Source organism: Ascidiella aspersa, chromosome 5, assembly GCF_963924565.1.
Source record: "Ascidiella aspersa chromosome 5, kaAscAspe10.2, whole genome shotgun sequence".
Classification (NCBI taxonomy): Eukaryota; Metazoa; Chordata; class Ascidiacea; order Phlebobranchia; family Ascidiidae; genus Ascidiella; species Ascidiella aspersa.
Window position 1 is genome coordinate 26931149 of NC_139451.1, and position 27550 is coordinate 26958698.

Below are 27550 nucleotides of genomic sequence, written 5' to 3' on the forward strand. Positions count from 1 at the left end.
AGTATTTCTTCTGTAAATATAGCGCCATCTTCGCTACTGGTGACATTTGTATTGTCAGTTGCCGTTTCCACATCAGTCCCGATTAATCCAGTACCACTTGACTCTGCACTGATCAAACTAGAATATGTGTCAGTGGCAACTACATTACCTTCTGTCGTTAGTACTTCTGAAATGTTACGTTCCGTCGCTTCATTGGTAGATGAGTGATCTGTGCGTAAAGATACTTCTAAGGCCATTAAAGTTTGCATCACTTCAGTAGAGTATGCTGCATTAATCGTGGGATTAAAGTCAGTTTCTGCGGCTTGCATAGGAGTAGACACGTCATCGACGAGTGATGTCAATACGCTTGCGTCATACGTGCCTGTTACGGTTATAGATTCACCAGTGAGGGAGGTTATTGTATCGGCAGTATTTTTATTCGTAGGAAACGTTTCTTCTTCGTTCATCGGAAATGTCACGTCATCGACGAGTGACGTCACTTTAGTGTCGTCATAGGTTCCCGTCGCGCTTTCGGATTCTGGATTAGTCGTGATCATCTCCTCGGTAGAAGTAATGCCAACGAAATCAGTTTTTGCGTGGGTTACGTTATTCACTGATGACGTCATCTCAGTTTCGACTAAAGACTCTGTTGTGAAGGCTGACGCAGTTTCCGGTAAAGATGTAGGTGAAGATATCGTCGAGATATCCTCAGTAAACGAGGCGGTGTATTCATCAGTGACCATTGGCTCTGTGTAAAACACGATTTGGTGGGTTTTAATCGCGAAATGTTTCACATTGCATTTTTATGCATGACGAGAAATAGCGTGTAGCGTATCCTTTTATTGTCTACGTTACGCGACATGCTACACGCGACACGCTTATTCTATCGTCATTCGCTCGGTCATTCGTAAATACAAGCGGACGTGTGCACTTCTCTGGACTCTTACAAATGGTGACCGCGGCAACTAACAAAGTAAGTGCAATGAATGAGACACATTGCTAGGTTGTAGGCTAGCTCATGTCCAACGCACTTCACATTTAATTTCATATATGATGGACGAAGCAAATGTTGGACTCGAATTTAATATAGACAGGGTGAGAATACAAAATTGTAGACTCGTGCAAGATAAAGAAAAAACTTATCATACTAAAGTATAAAAGCTACAATACGGAATTATCAGTGGCGAATCCGGGATTTTAGCCATGACTTATTTTTAAAAACGTAATGTCACTTACGTCAAAGCGTGGCATTATAAAGTTACATCTTAGCATGACGTCATAAAGAACACAACGTACTGCATTTATTAGTTTCGTAAAAATTTTTTGTTGTTGAGGTATTACTTAAAAGTGACAATGCAACGGTCACATTACAAAGATTTTAACGATCCATACAGAGTTAAAAACGCCGTTTTATCGTTTAAGTTTCCAAAATCCTATTCGAGGTAAGGCATTTACCTAGTTAAAATAAACAAAAAACACACTGTAAAAGGTCCATTGCCACGTAAATCCCTTTTTAGTGTAACGGTTACACTGCAACCCCTTGAAGCTAATGACACTATTGTGGATGAAATATATAGTTTTAATGACATTTTATTGTTCTACGACTTTTAAAATAAAATGTACACTGCTAATAAAAAATATTGAAAAAAAAATAATATAATTAATTATTAGACGCCTTAGATATTTTGCTAATTAAAATTAGAACTAACCAGTGTAGGTGAAAACCTGACTGCAAGACAACCCGTCACCGGTAAATCCTGCGCTGCATTCGCACAGATAGGAACCTTGGGTGTTGGTGCAGTTGGCATCGCTATGACAATTGTTTAACGACACACTGGAACATTCGTCGGAATCTAATAAAAACGAATATCAACTCCTAATCACAGGTATGCTATTAGTGGCGAACTTAGAGGTAGAAATATTATTCGATTTGGATTATTTAGGGAAAATTTCGTAAAAGTTTATGACGGATAGCCAGAATTTCCATGGGAGCAGCCAGTAACACGTAAAGTTTTCCATATGTGTAAAGCGTGGTTTATGCAAATTTATTTCAGTAGGCTCTGTGTATTTTGAAAATCGACCAGCTGGTTAAAAATGCAGCCCTATAGCTTGAAGTTAAAACGAAGTAGCTTACACATTTAAGGGAAGGTTAAAATCCACTATCCTGCCTTCACAGTCCTCATTAGTCGGTCAGGTGATATGTTAAAGTATTGAAATGTATGTTATTATTTCCCGAAAAAGTTTGGAATTGTATCAAACCTTACAAGAGAATTCCTCGTATTAACCCCTTTTTACTTTAAATATTTAAAAAAATAGATCCAATAACAATATATATAAGTCTTCTAAAGGCAGTTGTTCTAAATTTTTTTTAGCATTGATTTCCTTGTTAAAATTAAGGATCTCATTTATATTTATACCGGTATTAAAATCAACTTACAAAAATTATTATACAAGAATAACCTAGAGGTACGAATCAAGGAAACGGGTGTTCTCAAGATAGCCTAATTATTTCAATTAATGAATTCAAAATATGTTGCGCGTACAACTTAAAACTTCCTCATGGACATCTAAGGGACTGCAAATCACAGTAAAAAAATTTTTTTTTAGGCCAATACGAATGGAGTCTACTCATGTAGCATAGCTACCTGATAATGTTAAACTGGAATTCTGCAACTTTGCATATTGCTGAAGTGCATTGATGATTTGCTGCGCCGTCAATTCACCATATTGAGAGATGTCGATTGTCAATGTTAGAGGATCTGCAAACAATTAAAAACATATTTCTCTAAAAAGGATCTTAGCAGAAGGACACATAGCCGACCAGTTCTTTCAATAGCAGTGTTGTAAACCAGTGACTACAATACTAAAAAAGCAATAGAAGGCAAGCAAATTGTTTTATGTGCAAAATTTGGCTAAATAACCTAATTTTACTAAAAAATGCTTAACGAAAGCACCTATTTTTTGACCCAAGTTATTTGTCGAAAAGACTAAGTTAAGTCATTAACTTAAGTCATTACAACACTGTTCAATAGACTTTCGTAAAATCAAGGATTTATTAACCGCTAAAAAACACTAATCAAAACTGCTACCAAAAATACAATAAGTTTAATTTCCGAACCTTCTATCTGGGCCGTTGTAAAGTTGGTCAAACTCAAACAAATTCCAGCGAAGAGCAATAAGACATACATCCTAAACGCGCCGTTAAACAGTGAACGTACACAGAGTTACTTAAGTCGCAAGTAACACCTGGCACCCACTTTCTTCCTGTTATTAGTATTACGTTTTCAGTGTCCCACTGCATTCTGCCTTGTGGTAGATGTGTTGAATAAACTTTTACGTGTTTGTCTTGTAATGGCAAGGTATAGCGACAGGAAAATATTATGCAAAGCCGTAATTTCCTGTACGCATAATAAGTGAACTTTGTGTGAGCATCATAAACATGACATCAAGTTTAGACTTAATCTGTAGCCTATGTGCTTTAGATTGAAACCGTTGCTCCAATATTGGAGTTGTAAAATTTAAATTTACAGATTATTTCAGTAAATTAGTTGAAACTGCATTGAATATACACGAAACTTGGCAAATCCGCCGGCCATCAGTGGAAAGATCGTTCTTAACATAAAGCTAACAGGTGCTGTATTTTTTGTACGCCGACGCAGAACCAGTGATAACAAATATGCCAAATAAGAGTATACTAGCTAGCTTAACTATGTTGTAGAACGAAGCTTACATTACTATTTAACGATTTAAGTTACTGTTTAGTGTTATCATAAAACGATTTTCAAAAAAATTCGGTTAGTTATTTACTTCAAATTCTGCGTGTGTACAACTTGATCGACAAATATTAGGTTTTGTAATTTGCCAACGAAATATCGTTAAGAATCAGACAACCATACAAATTTGATATTTTACTTTCATTTAAGAAAATTGAAATGTTATTTATTAAAATCGTCTTAACTTCAAAAAAAATTACACGAGTTCAGTATATTGGGCAAAATTACACTTTTGTGAGTTTTTCCCCCAATTTCTGTCTTCAAAACAGTCCGCTCGCTAAATATTGCGTTTAGTAACTTTCTAATGAAAATATTGCTTAGGGTTGGACAATTTACAAATTTTAATAAAATTATTTAACATTCTATTTGTTTAAAATTTATCGATTCGACATAATATTTTACAACACTGTGAAGTGGTTATCATGTATAACCAAATGTGTGACAAACGTGGGAGGTCTACCTTTATACTATAGCTTCACCTAACAAAACAAGGATTGTACAGGAATGTGTGGTTTCCTGACAAGATTATTTTACTTAAAAATGGAAGAAAGGCTTAATTTACTTCACTTTTTAGTCTTTCACAATTTTAAAGTGACTTGTTGACAACACTATTGTGTGCTCCAAATCAAATGTCATAGAAACTGGTAAGGTCTAATTTTTTACTAACCTAAGAAAACAAGGATTGTTACAGGATTGTTTCTGGCTTCCTTGCATGACTTAAGAATGAAAGGATGACTGCGGGAAAACATCTGGCTTACCCTAATGGACAGCCAAACAAAGCATATACACTACACACAATCCAGGCCTTGCAGATACCGAAATGCATAACCAACAAGCGAGTGGTTTATTAAATGATAACGTCGAAAAGAACCGACGAAAAAGGTGTGGGCTTGGCGAAGTTGGCGCGAAAACACGCGAAAGTTCGCGAAACGACGCGAGCCCTCGTCGGAGGAAAGCGAAAAACGAACGCCACAAAACGTTAGAAAAGGTGAAATAAAGTTTGGCAGAAGTGCCAACTCGGGCGCGTGAGCGTGCTTAGGAAAAAGTTTCAATGAAAGCTTAGGTGCTGCTTGTACTACGACCGGGAAAGTGTAGGTTGAAGAGGGAAAAGCAAGCGGAAAAGACGGTTTACGCCCGCTCATTTTTTTGTACATCTGTACAAGAAAAAAGCGAACTCGCACTTTTCGGAAACCCAACTGCAAATCGGAAATAAAAGTGGCAGATTTCGACTACGACATCTCGAAAAACTTTTACAGGCCATCGCACTTTAATATAAAATGCTCTGTTCAAGATTTGTGTGCGATTTTCTAACCTTCTTGTGCTTAACGTTATTCAATGGCACTTGGGATAGCGCTCACGGTTTAAAAAAACAGAGTCTACTCATTTTAAATTGGCGCAAAAATAAGTAGAAGGGAGCGGTCAATAAAACTACATCTCGGTATAAATAAAGAAAAAGTAATATAGAGAGATGTCCCAGGTCTGTGGTGACTTGGCAGAGTGTATTTGCAACCTAGTAAATTGAAACCTAGTGAATTGATAGTAAATTGACAGCTCTTCAAGCTTACTTTTTCTGTGTTTACCTTAGGGCTGAGTACTTTCATACTTTCTAGCTCTGTTTATTTACAGAACACGCTTTGACATACAAACTGCTAGTTTGCAAAAGCAAAAAAAATAGAAGGGGTCTTTGTTCTATTGAGGAAAACTAGAAAGTGGAAAAGGGGTAGAAAACAGGTTCAAGGGGTGGGTTATCGTACGAGGTGTTAAGCGGCCATAAAACAACATACATGCGAATCAAGGTCCCATGACTAGATGTCAGTAATACCGAGGTGAGTAATTTTAAGTTGATAATGTTAAATCCTTCGATCGTTTAGCAGAAAATAATTTGAGTAAAAATAGCACTAGGGTTTTATAATAATGAGTTTGATTAAGTGATGATTTATGAAGTTTTGTAAACTGTGTGAAAAACTTGAAGGCAGTTGCTCAGTAACGGGACTCAGTTTTACTTGCCTCAATAATTTCGCACACAAATTAGTATACTTTTTCTATTAAAACTGTAACCACCAGAGGACGCGAAAAAACGCATCATTTGCTGCGCTTTATCTTAAGCAAGAGTGGCTCCTTTTGGGGCAGAGAGTCGGAGTTGTGCGACTGCGGGGTGAGGGCCACGGGTTTGGTGACCCAGCTTTCCTTGTCGCTGCTTTCGGCCGAGATGAGCGCTTCGTCCAGATCCGAAGCCGTCTCCGTGGCGCTGTCGTCAGAGCACAGATCAGCGTAGAAGATAAAGTCGTCCTTTAAGCTGGACTTATGGCGCTTTGGGTGCGGCGCGCGGGTCCCTACAACCGATAAAAGGTGAGAGTCGTGCGCGTGGCGCTTGGAAGAGTGAGTGGACGAGATTGAACAGTCGCTGTTACGTTCATCGTCGCGAGAAACGCTCGATAATTGCGACGAGGTGCGCTGACGCTTGCGAGGTTCGCCTTGGTGCTTGGGCAGGCTTCTGCTGTGCTTAAGCGCAGTGTTGGTGTCGACACTTGATTGCCTGCTAATAGGTCGAAAGCGGCTTTCGAGCTCTGCGTCTGTTAAGTGAGGCGCCCGCGCCTTTGGGGGGTCAGGGACCACAGGGGGCTTCATCAGTTCCTCGTGGGCCGCGTCGCTCAGGGGAAAGCACCGGCTTTCCCAGCACGTAGCGCCCCAGTCCCCGCTATAGCGAGCGCGTTGCGAGGTGGGGCTGACGCGACGTTCCTCGGGTGAGGAGAGGGGGGTTTCGCGTGTGTTTGGAGCTGCAGTGGGTGTTGACGTTGTTGTTGTTGTTGATGGTTGCGTAGGCTCGTTGCTGCTGGCGAAGCGGTTTTGGTCGGACGATGAGCGCCGAGTGCGGATGCCTGTGCGATGGAAAACAGGGTTTGGGAAACTAATTACAGAAAATATTAAAATTGGAATAAGTAATGCATGGTGAAATCAGGCCGCAGCCATATATATATAGATTTTTCCCGATATATAGGTGTTATCCCCAGCGATCCGATACCAAATTAAAGTAGGTGTTTCAGATATTATGTGCAATTTAACCTAAACTTTTCTTTTTTGAAACGTAAATTTTTCTGAAAGTAATTAATTAACAATTTAATGCGCCAAGTTTAACAATGCTAAGTCAGGTTTATTAGTAATATCCTTAAAAGCATTACCTTTTCATTTTAAACTCAACATTTTGCTTAAAGGACAAATTTTATAATAATATTACTTAGTATCGCATCAGACCACCGTGCTTTTTGCTCAAAATCAGTTTTGGAATAAAAGACAAGGTATTGGACATCCCTAACTGGGCTTTTGGTTTATCCGTGTCGTGACTTTTCGATGATTATGCAAGCGCAAAGGATAGATAACACGTTCGTACTTTAATTAAAGTTGGAAAATCTTAATTTGTCAAAAGATTAGTTTGAAAGATTGCTAATTATTTAATTAAATTTATATATCGTTTTACCATAGAAAACAAATGTTCAGTAGCATAACGATGAACAGTTGTAAGTGAAAAACATTGTCAGCATATTTGTGTTAGTCGATCACTGTTACGATACTAATAAAAATTTTACTAAAAACCCGTTTTAGTGTCAACAAATAATTTTATCTTAAACTTACAGGAGCTCTCAATTAGTATTTTAAGCGAAGAGGAAAAAAACGTTTACATTACAAACAAGGTTTACCGTGTTATCTGCCAATGAAAAGGCATCGATCTCGGCTCTGTTTAACGTGTGGTCGATACTCGATAGCTAAGTGTATTCTCACGGGCATAACTTGGAAACTCGCATACACGCAGTAGTCAAACTGCGCACTGTTTTTCTCAAGTTAGTGTTAGGATAAACTAAGATGCAACAACACACCACGAGCCTTTGGCCATGATTTTGTTCTCTTGGAGAAATGAATGGACAGGACAAAGAGCTAGTCATGAGGGGATTAGGGGTTGTTAAAACTTAACAACAGTCATCAATATAACGAAGCGTTACTCTGCCTTACTGGTGCTGAGGTATTATTCGCTGACAAAAGTTAGATTGCATGTAGGATTTGGTTATAAGAGCCTTGGAAGTTAAATATTATTACTTAGCATTAGTTAGGCCACTGTTAGGGTGTCACACAATTTTAAAAAATAAACTCAAAAACTACTAAAAAACTTTTTTTTACCTAAAATCGGATCACGTGTTTGAAAATGATTTAAAAAACGCCATGGTCCACACAACATATAATAGTTTAAATATTGTTTTACTACGAAGCTATTAATAATTCAAAGACTGGGCTTTTTCTCTGGTAAGTCAAAATAAAATGTTGTAAAACGCAGGAGTCAGATAAATTCGTGTTTAAACGGCAAAAATCTTAATGCTAATGCAGTCGAACTGTGTATATATAATTATATATACTTGCATTTATAAGTTTAAAAGGGTCGCAAAAGGTGCGAGTTTGTGACAAAGCAATAATTGTTTTCGTCAAAAACGTTTTTTTAACCTTTGGGTTCCTTCAACCGACCAGTTTTGCTCTCAACGATCGAATCATATAAAATACACCTTTAAGTAAAGGGTGTTGAACCTACTTAGCACTGCGGGCCGCATACATTTTCCGTATGTTAGATGCGCGTCATTTTAAGAGTCTGATATGGCCAGGGATGTCGATACCGACATTTTATTCTGATACCCTAAATATTGGAAAAAAAAGTATCGCGATACGATACCAAATGACGTCACTAAGAATAATGATTTTATCCAAATGTTCAAACTATCGGGGCCGATCCGATATTATTGGACATTTCTAGACACATTCAATAGGCGATCAGGCCACAGGTTCTGCAGTACAGCATTAAATAAGTGCTGAAAGCAACATCGCCCTTTAACCAAACCTACGCGGCAACTTACCGGCTGGCAAGGTAAACAGGGATCGTTCCGGACTTTGGACCGGCGATCCGCCCGGTGCCGGATCCGGTGACGTCACAGGCGCGCTCACTGGACTGGAACGGAGCGACTGTGGGCACTGGAGCAAGGCGGACGATGAAGCGGCAGCGTTGTTGACCGCTGCTTCGATCTTGGGCGGCATGTTGGCGCGACTTATGGACCTGGAAGGTGAATTACGTGACTTTGTTGGTTTTGGGGAAAATGAAGGTTTTTTGCACCATGCAACAACTGTGCTCTACCATTCTAATGTCGTTTTTTTATCAACGATAACGGGTTATCGTAGTACACCGGAGTGGCGACTGTATTCCATAATTTGTAGCCGCCAATGATTCGGGGCAAAACATTTTGGGTATAATCATACGATATATATACCAGAAAGGGCTGTTTTTCATTTTTAATTCACTAGGCCGGCGAGATTTCGCACAAAATGACGTTGGCGACACTGGTTTGGGTAAGCATTTAACGCCAAAGATCTACACCGGGAGCCTTCAATAAACCAAACGAATCAGTCGATCATTCAAGGATTTTCATGCAAGCAAGGTCACGTTAAAAATACAATCATCGGTGAGGTTCGAACTCCCAACCTTGGCAATAGGGAAACCATCGCACTTCTAACTGAGTTACGCACGCTTATAGCGGAGCAAGTCGATAAAAAACATGACACCATTGCTTGCAACACGTTTTTTTTATGCCAATTTGCTATTTAAACGCGAACCACAAAACAGTGGCAAAGGTTTGGTGTTTAATTCATGCATTTCGGTAAAAAGCTGTAAAACGATAAAATTGCAAATTTTGATGCCAACAATTCATGTGTAAATCGAGTACTTCACACAGCCGCCATCGAAAACTTCAGTTTTTACGAGATTGAACTTGGTATCAAGGTCGGACATTATTTTGCCCTGATGTCATGGCAGGCCTATATTTGTTCCGACAGTAAGGGCGTCACCAGTATGTCACTACGTCAGAAGTTTATGGTCGACGTATATAGGCAAAGGTTAAGTCGAATTTAAATAAACAACCTTAAGAGTGACATTAAATAAAGAGTTTATATATTTAGCCGATATTGCACTGACGTTACAGCGAGAAGCGCTGTTCGAACTTCTATTGAATCACTTGAATACAAAAAACGCAAGCCTGTCTTCAACTTAATAGGTAAACATGCTGACGGTTACGGGTGGTGTATATAAAAATACTTGTATTAGGTTTATAAGCCTATAGTCGTAAATCTCTTGACAACGGTACTTTTCTCGTTTAACCATGACTTGTAGCCAATAAATAAAAAAAAGAATAATAAAAAAACAACTAAAAAAGTGCTATACGATTTTTTTTATTTGATAAGCTTGTAGCATCTCAATGCCCCGAAAGTGGTTTAAATGAAGGCGTTTATTATTCTTACAAAAATTGCTTTTGAAAAAACAGAAACCGTCCATGTGGGACTAAATATGTAATGATCAACATTTGTTATCAGGACTGCGGAGTCGGTTAGTGCGACCCGGCCAAAACAATATACCCGAGTCCGGCCAAATGTGCGCACTTACAATTTATAGTTTGTGGCTTCACCAGTTTCAAAATTTGGTACTACGCATGCGCACGTCGGATTCGGGTAGTTTTACTTAGTCTTACAGTACCGGCATACTTTCACCACTGCTTAAACAGCAGCATTGACCATTGGACCTAATTAATCTCGCTTTTAACTAAGTCTCGCAAAAAACTCTGTCGGGTAAAGACAGCGAGTGACAGAAAAATACCGCTATAGCATTTCGGCAGCGACCAGGGACTAGCAAGTTGGTGTAGAGCGCGAAAGTTCGTCATCAACCAATAATCCGATAGCAGCAAAATCGGGTTTTGGCAGCTTCCAGCAAAAAAAAAAACGACTCCCGCTCCACATTCCCGGTTGTAACTAACTATCTTGTCGAATCTCTAATTCAGTAACTTGTTTATTATTAATTGGAAGTTTTCTTGTACAGATGGAATTGATGTGACTTCGAGTGGGAACGAGGGTTACTGGAGCTTTAATTCCAGCCTTCGCGATTACGGGAAGAACTTAGCAAGAATGTCTACCGGGTTGATATACATTGCTTAGTTTTGCAGGTTGTAACTAATACATCTGCTGCACTTGTGTTGTTGTGCTATGGTCTACCACTTAAAGTTGTACATGTAATCTGGTATAGGCGATTTAAAGGTAAGGAAATGTAAAGCAACAAAATCTATTTACCTGGTGCCGTTCTTCTTGTGAATGCTCCACTCCATGTAGGCCATGTACTTCTTCTTCTCCGTGATCTCGTAGCGGTCATGACGTGTGCGGAACTCCGCGTCCGTCAGGTCCTCCTCCCCTTCTATGCTTGTGACGTCACTGGGGGCTGCTGTCTCTGCTGGAAAAAGAAAAGGCGAGTCACGATGACGCAGCAAATTTTGGTGGAAAGTAAGAGGGCAGGGTTCGGGAGTCATAAACGCTAAACGTGGGTGTGCAGAGCGTTTTTGACGCTATAAATTTCTAACAGGGCGTCAAAACACCCTAGAATTTAGCCACGTTACGCGCACACTAAGTCTTTTGTTTAGTCATAATGTACAACAGCGCAAAATCTGTTTTCTAAGAACTGTCACGTGATTGATGTGATTTTTTGGCACTGGTTACAAAAAATGGCCTGCAATTTTGAAATTTCGGCGCCTATGGATGGAGTAATTGCCAAACTGTGCCGGGGTAAACCAGTGTGTATCGAAAAATTCTTACAATGGGCAGACCCTGGACCATATATTTACGTCAATACTGAGTTTTCGACAAGGAAAATCCGGCTTTTTGTTTTGGACAAATATTCTTAACGTTGTTTTCCAATTTGCACAGAAACTTTTTGTACTTCTCGAAAATAAGGAATTACCAATCGGCATACCAATAGAGACTTGATTGCCAACTATCAAACAAAACCCGATAATATTATTAGTATTTATGCATTGATTTGTACAAAGTGAATTTTATGCGAGTGCAGAAGCTAATAAAGAACCACTGCTTTATAGACTGGTGACTGATGTTATATAATTTTTCGACGCAATATTGTGCAACGCTACTGAATTTACATATTAGTTGCGTAAGCTGTGAAGCGTTACGCAAGCATATACGGGTATGACGTCTGTTATGGATATATTTATTTTGTAAATGACTGTGTTTGTCTAATTCTAAAGAGGGTAATCAGATGGCACTATATAAAGACTAATTGTATTAAAATTTTGACAAGCTTGCGCACAATCGTGCTTCATCAAGTCAAATTCCTAATTAGTCTTTATATACTGCCACCTGATGACCATATTATAAGCTTCGGAGTCGTAAACGCAATAAAAATATTTTTAATTGCGATTTGATAAAGGTTTTATGAAAGTGTGTGTTTACTCTACTTAAGTTAAGCGTAAACACAGCTAAGCATGCATTAAATTCGAACTCACTAACAGGGACATATACCTAATACGCATCTATTATACAGTGTTCACAACATACGTTTCGAATGATCGATAAAAGCTTCACACTTTCATTGCGAACATTTGTCGGGTTTATACGTCATTCAAATCACCAGAGAATTCGGTTTCTCACCTACTTTATTTCAAATCGATAAAATGAAGCGCACTTTCATTGAAAGGATTTTATGAAATATTTTACGAAACAAAGTGAAAGAATCTGGTTTAGCTAACTTATTAGGTAAAAGGAACGTTAGTGTTTGCGTTTTTGTGAAACAACTATACAATTGTACGTATGTTTTGTACAACATCTAGAGTTGAAAATGAATAAAAAGTTATTCCAAACGTTCAAAATGATACTTACTTCAAAATGGGCTTTGATATTCTTACTACGTCTTACAACAGACTCGAACCTTTGTGCTCCGAAATATATATAGTCACATTGTAGAGGCCGACGTTAGAACGGTATAGTTGAAAATGTATGCCTATGTGCCAGTTTTATTGTCGGCGGCTCATTTAGGCGCACATTAAACGAATGAACAATCGGTAGTGTCGATTGCAAAAGCAAAAATCGAATTGTTTTACGGTTTAAATGTATGTGCTTTCCGAAGTTTTTTGACCAGCCAGTTGCCCTTTCCTATCTTAATTAAAGAAAAAAAAAATGTTATGCCATGAAAATTAAAAAATAACTCAACAATGAATTAATTTAAGGTTTAATCAATGAGAAGGATTTGCTCCAACTGAAGATTTACAAGATCTTTGGCGGACATGTTACAACCGCCAAGGGACAACGGACCGGTATCAAGAACCACTGGTTTAAATCAGTCTATGTATGTTCATAATCAACCTAAACAAACCCGGTAGAACTTTAAATGCCCCTTTCCGTTCGCGATATATACATACAAGGCTAAAAGAGACGCGTTGATATGATTTTATTGTGTCAATGTATTGTCAAAATAAGCTCAGTTTAATTGCGACCAATCTACAATCCACGAATCAGCTTCGGTTATGAACGTATTGCAAAGACGAGAGTAAAAAAATAATTGGGAGTCCACCTGTAATCGGCACAATAATTGGCCATGACGCGCGAATTGTTAAAACCAGTATTTGCAATAACGCAGAAGGGGCATTGGCTGGAAATCAATAACGTTGGTCGCGAAATACTAATTTAGCGAAACTGGACGTGTGACGTGGCCAAGAACGTGTGCTGCTACTACACGCAACCATTTTCCAACAGTAAATTTTATGTAAAATCAACAAAACCAAGAAATGGGGGTCCGCTGGAGACCAATTAGTCGTCATAGTCGTTATTATTCCGTTTCGGTGGTAAGATTACGGCTATTCCATTTAAACTTATGTACCGTAATACATGTTTTAAACATCGCAATAACACGAAGAAAGCAAACGATGAAATAGAAATAAATTCTAACCTTTCTTAGTAGAGATTTCGGGAGCCTTCTCTGCGCCAGCCGTTCTCCATCTAAAAACATCAAAAATAATGATAAACCACATATTACACCATTTTGACGCAAAGCCCGGGCGTTCACCATCTTACACAGGGCGATTGTGCATAGGCCCGAGTTGCCAAATAAATACGAATAATAAGCAAATAAAAAATATTGCGTTTAGGTTAAAAATAGAAAACCAAGTTGTTTTAAACGTTATCATTGAGTTAAATGTAAAATAGTTGTTCAATCAAACTAGACGCTAGGTCTAGAATGTAGTTATTTTGAAAATTAAATTTAACAGGGTCTTATTCGTCATTGTTTATTAAGGATGTTTAATTGGACAATAAAACTAAAATCGTCGATTTGTAACCTGTTATAAGCTATCAAAAAAGAAGCTTCCTTGTTTTCAACATCTGGGGAGGCTAAACAAGGGTTAAAATAGCTGTGGCTCAAAAAATATTTTCCAAAGTGTCGAGTCAAATCACCGGGGACTATTTCAGGAAAGGTATATTTATTATATGTCAGAAATAACGCGTTTGGTTAATTTGCCGACATACGTGGAACACGTTCAAAACGACGTGTCCGCGTAGCAGGAATGGGGCCACACGTTTTGTTTGATAGCGAAGGAAACGGGGAATTTACTTCCTCCTCACAAACAAAACTGCCAGTCAGTCGCGTTATGTGGACGATTCGAATAAAACTTGTTTTACGCTCAAAATTACATCAACTGGTGAAAGCGCTGTATAACGCACTTTTGACACTATGCTTTCTTTGGGAGTTTTTCTAGTAAGGTAATTGCGTAACTTAAAATTGAGGCAAAACGTTTCGTTTATCTTTTAATATAAAAAAATTATTAGCAGCGACATGTACATAGAAAATAAATAATGCCCCTAAAAAATAAACATATTTTTCCACTTTAAAATAAAATAAGGCTTGGGGAATTTTAGATATTAGGAAGTTGGAATTCTATGTTAAAAATACGATTGTACGTTTACCGATTTCACGTTTGAATTAAAGTTAACAGCGAATAACACTGAACAACGTAGAAATATCAAAAATACCTTTTTTTTATATGCAGTGGCGCACAATGGAAAATACGTAACTAAAGCAAGGCAGCTCTACTTCCCTATTGAACAAGGCTTTACGGGTTCCAATAAGAGCTATCTTTGACGATCGGTGGCCCATTGTAGCACAAAAGCATAGCTTTGCCCAATGAATTGTAACCAAGGCAAAACCTGGCGTACACAACCTGCCTTAAGGCCTGGTTGTAAAACTAGGAAAAATGTTGGACTTGGTTGACAAGCCGTTACGGATCACTGAAGGAAAGTAAGTGAGTGGTCCGGTTCTGAGTATTTAGTATTTTACAGACGGTCAAACAGCAGATTTGGTGACTACATAGCTTAGTGTCTCTCAACCTTTTTTAAGTGCGTAAAGCTAGGTTTTAAAAAAAATACTTAAACTTACTTAATCTAAATAAAACCGTAAGAAGAATTGAAATATATTCGACTTTACTGTAAATACCGCTTTCCAAGCTTAACAGGTTCGTATTTTTGCAAAAAGTGAGTGATAACTATTTATTTCTACCTAGCCTGATGTGTGTGAGCTTGTTGCAACTATAATTTCATCAAGTGACCAAAACAGATTTGACTTGGGACATTTGACATCTACAATTTAAGTACAAGAGCAAAATCGTTAACGCTGAATTGTGCCTTAAAAGTACGAAGTTAATCGATTTAACAAATGTTTAAAAACATGTTCGTCATAGTTGCCTTCCCGAAGACCGATTACATTACCCAATAAAATCCAAATCCACCTTTTGTATCCGGTTACCAAGCTTAATAACACGTCTGAAATATTGCGAAAGAGTGCGTGATAACTTTTTATACCCTAGCACCCCAGTTATTTATTTCCACCTACCCTGGGGTTAGAATCTCCTTGTATTGTAGCTTTTCGATGCGCGTGGTTGAGAGTCCGTGCGGTATCACGATGTTGTTGATGTCGTACGCGTGATCCGACTGACGCTTTCTCCTCAGGAACGCCTAGCAAACAAACCAGGTTTAATGGGTTCGAACTGCTGACCTTTGTACTTGCGTGCGTGCAGGTGGTCAACCCGGTTTTCCAGTGGTTAGTAAATTAAAGAAAATAAGACGCATTATTAGGGATGATGCTGCTTTTATGTTAAGAGACCGTCACACTCTAAAAAAATAACAGTAAGTAATAAAGTATTCCTATTTTAGTGAAATAACTCTTGCATTTACATAAAAGAAGTAATAATTGAAGTAAGGTGATTTATACTCTGCTTAAGAGTTTATCATTCCAGGATTGCTCATAAAAGGTTGTACAGTGTCATCAAGAGCGGGACATACACCTAACGTGTAGTGATTAATAACAGAAAACACTTTTTTAATAAATCTGACAAGCGTGGCGCTACACCACGCTACTTTGCGTACAGAAATGATAAAGCGTTGTACGCGGGCCATATAAAGGTTGTTTAACCTGTAACGCTCGGCTAAAAGAGTGGGCATTTTTCAACGATAGAAATGAACATTAAAGAAACCCACAACCCTTTAGAAATTTCAAGAAAGTTTACTTGTGAGCTTAATGACTGAAGTTTGTAGTTACAACTACAATCTAAGCGCATATAGAAGTAGGTAGGATATTTTAACCGGTTGGAATTCCTCTTTAAATAAATGTATTCTCCTGACTAGATTACAATTCATACTATTCTACATTTTTCAAGAAGTATACCGATTAAACATTTGTAGCAATATTTTTTTATTCATTTTTAACATCGAAATCAATAAACAGAAACGTTTAAAATGTGGTTGTGGTACCTATTTATGTATGGGCTTTTATATAACATTTACAGTTCTTTTTCTGTTTTTTTTTCCCTTACAATGTCGATTGAAGCCAATTTATAGCAAGAATGCTTTTTATTCAGCCTGTGCTGTACCTGTTGCGAGCAAGTTGTTTTACCTGCATTTGTGGATTGGAATGGCCGTCGGTAGTGGGCGTCGTGGCGCCGCTTCGAACGTGGGTCGAGTCGGCATCCGAGTCCATCGAATTCATCCGGGAGCGTTTGTGGTAGTCGTTCATTGTCTAAACAGCAAAAACATTGCGTCAACACGGCCGATAGTCGTCCGATACTAGGATGGTATATAGATGTCGATTAAAAAACGAATTTCAACCAGGATTTGCAATCTAACGCAGCAAAAAAGTAGGTTAACAACTTGAGGTAGAGAAAGTTTTTAACCATTTTTGTATTAGGTACTCCCGTGTTATAAAGAAATAACCGAATTCCAAGTAAGCTTACACCTAATAAGGTTGTTCTAAATCGAATAACCGTTCGGAGGTAACTCATTACAAAGGCTCTTAAAGGGAAACATGAAAATTAACCTCTTAACCAAAAGTACCCCTGAAAATATTTCTGTGAACCCCTAATTCATGTTAAATTATTATTTTATGTTTTACTGTTGTTAACCATAGAGAATGAAGCCCAGTTAGACATGCGTATGTTAAATTAAAGTCGACCTTGGGGCATTTTTAAATAAGACTGTTAAATAGGGGGAACAAATATGTTTTAATAGCTATAAAATCACATTATAACCGCGTTGTATATCACATAGTACAAAACGGCCAGATAAACTGTAAACATAACACTATAATCTAATTTGATTCGCTATCAGAAACGACGTCGAACTAAATCGGGACAATCATGATTAGCATAATGCTCGTCTCGCAAAGAAAGCGCAATTGCACGTTTTTGTAGCGGCAAAGAACTTTGCTTGCATAAAGTTAAACAGTAAATAAGGGGCATTTACTTCCGACTTTGAATAGAAAAGTCAGCAGTGGTGTATTTGGTATCTACACTGGCGTACAGATTGCACTGAAAGCATTGTACCACAACAATGAGCATGACAACTCTTGCGTGCGACGTAAGTGAAGTAAGTCAAGTGAATAAGGACCCTTAAACTCAATTGAGGAGAGGATAAAGCAAGCACTTTCTCCAAATCAACGAATCCGGCGCTTCTTAACCGGCGTTGCTTTTTTGTTTTCTTAACCGGCGTTTTTTTTAAACCTAGAAATAGATTATCTAACGCGAGCTGCTAAGTAAAACGGCTAAAAAATAAGTTTGAGTCGCGATGCAACAATTTGAAGTGAAAGTGGGCTGCAAGTTTAAAATAGTTGGTAAAGTTGGGACTGTTGGTGAAAAGTAAAATAAAACAATTTTAGTTAGTTAATAAAAGTAGGACTAGTTAATAAAAATAGCTAATAAAAGTTAGTTAATAAAAGTAGGGCACTAACACAAAGACCTATCGACGAAATTAAGCGGCGAGGTAAAAAAGGATTACAACTTACATGTTGAAAAAAAAAAGGTTGGCAACAGTCATACACGACTTAAAAAAAATATGAGAAAAACACAAGTAATCGCAAGAATCTAATACAAACGCGTGCGTTGTTCACGCTGGCTTATTTAATCATGTTAAGGCCAAACAACAAGTAAAGCCGACGAAGGACGGAAATTTACCGAACCGTCGCAATCGACTCAGAAACGTCAGAAAAGCGTCTTTCTCCACACTCAACCAACCTGAATGCTGCCCCTTCTCTTAGACGAGGCTTCTCCGTGGTAAGATTCGCTAGAATGCAGACGCTGATGGTTGTGGCCGGCACCGCCGAAGGGTTTGATGCGTTCCAGTACAACGGTGGCTGAGCGGGATCTGTTCTTGATTTTTTCGGCGAGGCTGTCCGATTTTTTCGAGCTCTTTCGCTTGTTCCTGCGAACGCGGTGATAAGAAAAGGATAAAATGTAAAACAATCAATGACTTCACTGTTTTCAAATGACTTGCATTGACACAACGCAAGTCTTTTAGACAAATGATTTGGGTTGAAATGAAGTTTCTGCATTCCGCATTTTTCAGTAAAAAATTGGGTTATTTATCTTCTTAAGAGTTTTTTTTTAATTACTGTTAGCACTAGATAGGAGACTAGGTCGATTTGTGGTTGAAGACATATTACTCATAGCACTAGACGCGTAAAAAAATGGTATTTCGGAGGATAGAAAATGGAATCTTTGAACCAATCAAGAAGATATTGAAAGGCATGATGAATTCCTAAATTAGATGGCTTTTAAAAAGGAAATTTAAAATACATTATATATAGATATATATTAGCGGCATATATCACAAAAAGCGGCATATATCACAAAAGGTTTTGTAATTTTAACCCTCTCTTTTTAAACAGTTTACTATTTAATAATCCTTCACCCAAATAAAATAGTATTTTGGCAAGGGGAGTTTTGCGTTTTTGGCGACCCGAGTCAGTAAACATGGTCATATCTCTCTCTTTTTATTTGCTACCAAACTGTTTTTTGGACCAAATTCCGTTTTTACCGATGCAATTTTGACACGGTTGAGGCCAAAGGGAAGAATTGAGAATTGCTTTTAAAGCACATATTTCACACCGAATTTATGTAACTTTGCACCGCGGCAGTTAAACAACACGGAAAATGACGCATTTTTTTTATAAGGATGTACGTGACCAACTAAAACGGCAGGCAAAAGGGTATAAGTTCGCTTTACTGCAGTTACATAGGAAGACGAAATGGAAATGGTTCCGCCGTTAACTTTGATCGGTAGCGCCAAGACCTCCGAATCTGGCTGGCATTCTAATACGGTCAACATCCTGATCAAGCATAAAAAAGCGCGTCTCTCGGAATAGATCAGACAGAACCTACACTGATTCAGTTTACCGGCTTACACAGGTTGACAACCTCTAAAGAGCAATGGCAGTGTTAAGGCAATGCAACGGTATGTATTTCTGCAGCTGACATAACACGGTAAAATGGTTCACTGCACTGGTTCCTAATCTTTTTCTTCTTTTTTTCTTACCCTTTAAAATGATATCGAAAACTTACGTGAAAAATATGTATTGTGCCTCGGCTATTGTTGGAAACAAGCCGAATGACTATGTCATAAACACGTATGGTTTACTAAAGCTAATGACATAAACACAATTGTTAGACTGATAGGTGTTTTACTCCTACGGCTAACAGATTATGGCATTGGTATCCCTTTTTTATTGATGGTTTTATTAATACATTTCATGGCGACCCCTCAGACAACCACTGGTTTACTGTAAAAAGCGATTGGGATTGTTTTCATGTTTTTTTTTAAACGTAAAATGACAAACCTAATAGCCAACAACTGACTAATGAATTTGGCACTAATCGACTATCAAGGTTCTTAAAATATCGCCGAAGGGTGTACCAAGTTACAAACAATGCCATAAGGAGCTGCTCTATCGTATCAACAAAGAAGCGGGACGTAATAAGGATATCTTTACAGTCGACCTGCTAGGTTTACGCCATATCAAATTACAAAACATAATAATCAGACTACTTGCAAGTAGGAGTGACATGTGGTGAAGATTTACCAACGCAATTGTACATACTAAAAACACAACCACTTTAAAAGCAGTGCGACCCCTATTTTCAAATTGGGTTTGTAATAGTTTTGCCTTAGATGTTAAAAAGATGCAGCTTGTTTTTTTACAAGGTGTAAAAAGCCTAGCTATTATAAAATGGCCGTGCAAGGTAGTCTGTTGGCAACCAAGTTTGCATTTTAATTTAGAAAAATCAATCAAACTAATAGAAGTTTGTCATGTTAATATATTTTAAAATCGACTTCACAAAGCTGTAGCTATATAAATGCAACCTTTAGAAACCCGCGTTGTCTTTGTCAAAGACATGAGTGCTACACCAGACTGTATGGTTGGACTTAACACACGTACGACGTACGTATGTGTATTTGGCCCAAGTCACAGATTTAGAACTTTAAAATTGTAGTTATGTAAAATGCAGCCTTTAGAAACCTGCGCCTAGTCTTTGTCAAAGACTGGAGTGCTAAACCAGACTGTATGGTTGGACTTCAAACAATTCCATTATTAAGACACGTATAAGCGTATATGGCCCAAGTCACAGATTTAGAACTTTTAAATAGCCAATAAACGCCTTACCGCAGCATATAACTCGAAGTGAACTTAAACCAGCGTCATCGTTACGCTTCAAACCGCTGCACATTTATTTATACAAGCAGACTCCCCAATGACGTTTTAGGTCAACAAACATGGTTGCTTTATAACGATTGATTTTCGACCGCATCGGCAAACAACGGGAGCGGTAAGCCAAGTTCTCCAATGATTATTTCCCTTCCGATAATTGTGCGACGGTTCGGGACTACTTTTTTCGCCGCATATATTTGCCAGGGAATTTTAACAGTTATTTTCAGCGTTTTTTTCAAGAAAGTGACCATGAAAAACTTCTAGTCGTTCATTTGCTGTAAAATTAGCCGTGTAAACGGACTACTTGGTAGTATCAATTTAAAAGCGTTGTTCTGACAAAGATTCCTATGATAATCGCCGACTTTTCAATTAACTATTCGGGTATTTTTTTAGGGCCGGTGAAATAAGTCGCTCATTCGCTGTAAAATTAGCCGTGTAAACGGGACTACTTGATAGCAATTAAAAATCGTTGTTCTTTCAAAGATTCTTATTATAACGGCCAACTTTTCGATTAACTTTTAGGGTGATTTTTTCAGGGCCGGTGAAATTAGGCGCCATTTGCTGTAAAATAAAGCCATGTAAACAGACGACTTGGTATCAGTTAAGAATGATTCTTCTCTTTTTTTATTATAACCGCCGACGTTTTGATAAAGGCAACTTCACAAGACAGAATATACCACATATTTTACAGTTTCTGGTAAAACACGTCGCCAGGTTTTGTGTTAGTCATAGACCTTAAGCTCAGACATGTGACCTGCAGAACTACACGCCTTAAGATAACACGCCAAGGAACTTGGTTGTTTAGACAGGGTTGGTTTATTAGTTATACGCGATCCCTGTAAACGAGCTAATTGACTTGGTGGAAAACATAACGGTATACCAAAGCGCATCGCATAAAGCCATATGCCGGTCGCACATGCGGGCCCAGTTAAAGAAAAGGAAGCAGTGCAAAACTTTATACCGGTGGCATTCAACGCGAAGAGAATGCGTAGAGCCGCTTGATTCGATTCCCATTGAACGTTTAACTATAGAGGTCTGCATTAAAAAAAACGTACACCACCGTTCCTGGTTAAACACGGTAGTATATGCCTTATAAATTTAAATAAAATAAAAGTATGTCCTATATTTAGTATTTTACATTTTATCACATCGAACTGTTAGTTTTGAAAAGTTTTGAGAAACCCGCTACTGATTTGCGTAAGCCTCATGTTAAACTAAAAAAACAGAATTTGAGATAAACAACGGTTATGTTAGCAAGAATGTGAAGCTGCTTTAACTTCACTGTTTGGTACGACTTTATCCATTATTAACATGAGACCAGGTTATATTACAGCTTTAAACGCAGCCGATTTTTTTATTTTATGAAAAAAAGTGACTTAAACCCATCAAAGGTAAAATTGAAACACGTCGAAAACAAACTTGAAATGGTTAACGTGCCAATATCACGGGCTTGTTATAATCTTATTAGGTTGATTTACAGTCGGAGCGAAAAGTCAGAAGCTCCAATCCGATGTTACCTAAACTATGTCACAATCCTACTTAGTAGACCAAAGTTAATCAATACACTGGTTTATCGGTCAATTACGTAGTTCGACCTATGTGGACTTTCCCAAGAGAAAACAGACAAACACCAAAATAACAACTGCAAGTAGGACATCCCGAAACGGCAATCTGTCTCTAAATAAATCATTTGATTCGTAAAATTTTGCTCAGCAAAAAAGCATGACGGACGAAACGTTAAACTTAAATTGATTAATTATTATCATCCTTTATTCCAACAAAGTAGGGTCATTTTAGTCCGAACAAAAGTCGAAATTACCTTCGATAAGATTTGTTTTAAGTTAATTACATTCTCACATAAATTTGACAGCATAAAATTGGACAGAAGACGATAAAACCAGATAACAAGAGTATTACAGGCTGAGTACAACAAGAGAAAGTGATTTTCTTTATAGTTTAATGAGAAAGGGCACTTACTTTTTTTCCAGACGCCTTTCCCTTTTGGACAGCTTATCGTTATACCACTTCTGACTGCTCTTCATAAACGAGTTCACCCGCAGACTGAGGGGTACATCTGGGGTAACAGGGTGAATTTATTTTTACAGGTATTGATTATAATAAATGAAAAAAAATATTAGACAGCAAAAAAAGGATTTTTTGAAATTGAAATTGTAACTTGACAGGTGGCAAAAATGAAAGTTTAAAAAATTGTGACTGGTGACCAATCATGAAGGCTTTCTTAACTGCCAAATTCTACTAATAAAAGAGTCTTCTACGCTCATAACTCTATGATACATAAACAAAAATACATATCTATGTCCATGAATCAACAGCATTTAGTTGATTTTGTTTTTTGTCACTTATTTTTAATATATATTTATGGTAGTGGCGAATGCTCTACAGTTCTCTTAAACCAAATTATAAATAAGATAATAAATACCCTCTTCTGTGGATAGAATCCTGTGGTAGGAATGATCATGCTGGGACGCCCGGCATTGAAGGTCCTTGCTCTTTGGCGCCTCCAGTAGCCTGCCATCAGCCCGGTGGAACGGAGAGTGGGTGTGGAACCGGTTGGACACCAGGCTGCCTTCGTGCGAAAAGGTTGGGGGTCTGATGGACTGTAAAAAGCGACAGCGGTTAGTTTGGTACTAAATGGGTAGCAAGTTTCATTTGACAAATTAGTATTAGATTGATGATGCCAGTACATGGTCAAATAATTTTTTCCATACAATATTTCATAATTAGGTGTTAGTATAGATTTAATTACAAAAGGCAGGATTGCATTTTGATACACTTTCAGGTTGATAAAAATATTATATTTTTAGAGGCCAGACTTGTTTTAAAGGCAATATACTGTAGACGTTCTTGTCTCAGTCAAAATCAGTCACTATAGGTTAGAACCTATATTGCTACCATTCGAAGTCATTGTCGTCATTAACTTGCTTTAGGGCGAGGAGATATCTTCTTTTTTACATATTCAGTTTGCATTGTTTTAAAGGATTTTAAACTAACTTTATATTGAAAACAGTATTACAGTAGAGACTAGGCAAATATTTTCTTTTCTGGTTTCACTTAAACTTGAAAAAAACTTATAAAACCAACATATTTGAAGCAATTTCAAAAATTGTAGGCGTAAAAAAAATGAATCAACAACAGTTAACTTGCCACCGGAACAGCCAAATTATGTTAAAAAGATTTTAACATCAGGCCAGTTTATGTCCACTATAGGCCTAATTGCTTTTCTTTAATGATAAATAGCAATTAGACCAATTGAAATAGATAGCTACTTTAACAATTAATCTATAATTTATATAACTTTGACATCAAGAGGCAGCTTTACATATGCACAGGTGGATTAAATTTTTTTTTTCTTCAGTTATTTTTTTTATTTGTTGTAAAGCTGCCAGAATATTAAAACAAGCATACAAAAATATAATCAAGCAGTTCAAAATAGCAAAAGGTAAAGGTCCAGAAACAATTGAAAAGAAATAAAATGAAAACAACAACATGAGTGAACAAAATATTGGACAGCAAAACAACAATTTTCTTTTATTTGAGATGGTAACTTGACAGGTAGCGAAAATAAAACAGTGCTAAATTGTGATATGTGACAAATCCTGATAAAATGGCTTTTAGAAGCCAGACAATCGAAAAGTTCTACCTTGAAAATATTACAAATTTATTTACCTTGGAGTAAATCCGGCAAAGGCTTTTAGCGTTCACAATTCGCCTTTGCCTGACAGGATATTGAAGTGGTCTGGTTCTGGCAGCAATGCATGTTGCGTCGCTGTGGGAAGTAGAGTTGTCTCCTCTGTTGGAGCTGTTAATGCAAACAATTTGCATAAAATATGAGTAAACTTTTCTGTTTCGCTAAGACGAATAAATTCAAGAGTTGTTAGCTTCGGCAAGAAATGAAACATGTTTTGCCATTTGATAAAGTTTTCTGTTTCCTTCCGAATAAACAAAGGTATATATTTTAAAAGTTGTCGAAAAATAATGAAAAATGTTTCGCCGTATCCAAGTAAATAGATTTCTTTTGAAAACTAAAAAGTTCTAGGCAATAAACGAAGAATGTTTTGTTCATTTGATAACTTTCTGTCAACCTCTGAATAAATAAAGTAAATAATTTAAAAAAATAAGAGTTATTGAAAATAAATGCAAAGCATTATTTGCCATTTCCAAGTAAATAAAGTTACTTTAAAAACCAAAAGTTGTCATTTTTGCAATTAAATAAATGTATTGGTATTTAATAAACTTTGCTGTTCCGAACTTATACAAAAATGTTTTTTTGAAAACCAATGATTTGTAGGCACTAAAGAAGTACATTTAATAAACCTGGCAACCCAAAACAAATTTGTACTCTTTTGATCTATGTCTTAGAAAGGTAATGTGGTGAGTTACAAATTACACTCAAAAATTTACTTTTTTCAGGAAAAAAAACACTTACTTTTCAGTTCTACTTTCCGATTGCGCTGAATGTGGCGAAGGAGTTCCAACAGACAAAGGTGAAAGATTGTCCAACAAACTTGAAAAACAAACAGAGCATAACAATTTTAGCCTTGCAAATATAGCAGGGCCAATTTTTCTGTGAAAATAAAGCAGTGCTGGGAGATAAGGTTTGACAATCATTAACCTAAAATGGCACAAAAGACCTGCCAACAATGAGTGTACAGTACAAAGTATTACACTCCACAAAATAGTAGTTCTTGAAAAATTAATGATGGTTTGACAACTGATAATAAGGAATGTATTTTCCTTTTTGTTAGGCCTTTAACCTTTTAGTCCTTATTTTTATAATTTGTATGGCCAGACAAAGCACTAGCAAGAGATTGACAAATTTAAAATATTCTAATTATTCTTTATTTAATATTCCAATGCTGATACCTTATTTTTTGTGAAATAATTGCAAATAAAAGAAAAGAAAAGGAAAACAAATAACAAACAACCTAATAGTCAGTAAAATCATAATCCGTTATTAGTTATTACCTTGCACAAAAAAACAATATATAATATAAATATAAATGAATAGTGCATGTAGTGATCGGGATATTTGGCCAAATCTGGTCTATATATTTGAGACACACTTCTATGAAAAAAAATCACAAATGCAAATACTTTTTAAAGAAAACTTGATTTTCCAAGATGTACAATTGGATCACTTCACGTGTTTTTAATATAATTTGAACACAAAACAGTTTAAATTCCATAGTCAACATACAGTTAAAAAGTTGTAAAATATGTCATTTTTTAAACACAAAACTTTAGTTCATTTTTCAAACACCTAACTTTTAGAAAACAAAGGTTTTTCAAAATTTTTTAACAAGCAAATCTATTTAAAGACTTATAAAAATGAAAAGACTTTGTGGTAACCCTGGTATAGCAATTACCCTTTTTTTTCAAGTTTATTATATATTATTTTTTCAACGTTCATTATATATATCAGTTTTCAACTTACTTTGTTGTTTGTCTGTTGACATTCTGCATCATTTTACTGATGTTCAAGGGTGATGTATTGGTTGAGGTTGACATGGGCGAAGAGAAGTGGCTGATGACAGGTGGTAGCTGCAGCGCAAAAAAACAAAAGTGTTTTGCAATAAATAATTAACACCATAACAGAAATTTAATTATATTTTCAAAGGCATACAAAATTAGACTAACCTCTATTTTTGTACAAAAATCAATACAGACGCTTATATTGTAAACATGTGCAAAGTAATATATATAATATATTTAAATAATTTCTTAAAATTAAAAATATATTTATTTTGCCAAGATTTTAAAACAGGCATAATTGGTTTGTGTACAAAAACACTAAGTATTATAATGCCATAGATATCTAGTTAAAAATGTAAAAGAAAAAAATACTTTTAAACATCAGCAAAGCTCAATAAAAATAAAAATGTGTGGAGAATCCTGGCGTGCAAAGTATTTCAGCTTCCATATGTAAAAAAAACTTTATAAATTTGTAGCTCAATGGCAAGAGAAGAAATAGGACTTGAATGAAGCAATTTAGCTTAATAACAAAGTCATCTATTGATCATTGCCTGTATTGTTAGGAGTTGGGTTGGGCATTTGACCAGTAAAATAAAATCCGGTCGACCGGTCAAAAGCTATACACACTATCATGATGCAATTGAAGTTAAGAACAAACCTTGATTGTAACTTTAAATAAATATATGAACGTTTTGGCTCAAGTACAATGGTTTGTAAAACAAAAACAATTATTCTTTGACTATCAATAAGAATTTTTGCAAAACCATGCCCATCTTGCAACAATAATATAGAAGTATTGTAGTAATTTTTACCATTAGTACAACCACCAAGTTAAGTCAAAAAGTTTATTACCGAAATTTAACAACAAATAAATATATACATCGGTAAAAACACATTTAACTCCTCGTCACAACTTTTGTTACTATCTGAATTTTCTAAATCATCACCCGGGTCCACTGGAGACAAGGGATTTGGTCCTCCTAAATTTCTAAGTAGCCTTAGATTGTGGTATACCCCAACTTGTGTAGATTATTAAAAACTCAAATCGCAAAACAACCCTTAAAAAATTTACAACATTTGAATCCAATATGAGTATTTTTTACTGCTTAAATAAAGTGCGGTCAATTGACCGTATTTGACCAGTCAATTGACAGGCTTGCCAACCCTAGTTAGGAGTTTACCAAATCCTACAAGAGGTTCAGACAAAACATAAGCCGGGTTGTCTTGAAACGCTTTACTTTAGATATTTACTTAATAGCAGACGATGGCAAACATTTTTAAGAAAATTTGAGCATAAACACAGCATTTTGCTGTGGTTAGTGTTAACCAGCCATGGTTAAATTGTTGGGAAACCAATTGAAATAGGTTTGTCTGCTTTGTTATGTGTGTGAGTGATGTACAATTATACAACACGTTTAACTTAATG

The 27550-nt window shown here is 36.8% G+C and overlaps 1 protein-coding gene across 1 annotated transcript in view; it reads right to left on the reverse strand.

The window, feature by feature from the left end:
• Positions 1-5250: 5250 nt before the first annotated feature.
• LOC146145698 (uncharacterized) overlaps positions 5251-27550 on the reverse strand; it is a 28134-nt gene continuing 5834 nt past the window's right edge. Inside the window, exons 8-19 of the mRNA XM_083389670.1 lie at positions 26087-26193; positions 25079-25156; positions 24319-24451; positions 23072-23249; positions 22609-22705; positions 18161-18347; positions 16549-16671; positions 15490-15611; positions 13555-13604; positions 10896-11052; positions 8645-8841; positions 5251-6631 (exon numbers count right to left, since the gene is read on the reverse strand). Of these exons, the coding sequence (XP_083245796.1) occupies positions 5835-6631; positions 8645-8841; positions 10896-11052; positions 13555-13604; positions 15490-15611; positions 16549-16671; positions 18161-18347; positions 22609-22705; positions 23072-23249; positions 24319-24451; positions 25079-25156; positions 26087-26193 (2226 nt within the window). The 3' untranslated portion in view covers positions 5251-5834. The remainder of the gene's footprint in view (positions 6632-8644; positions 8842-10895; positions 11053-13554; positions 13605-15489; positions 15612-16548; positions 16672-18160; positions 18348-22608; positions 22706-23071; positions 23250-24318; positions 24452-25078; positions 25157-26086; positions 26194-27550) is intronic.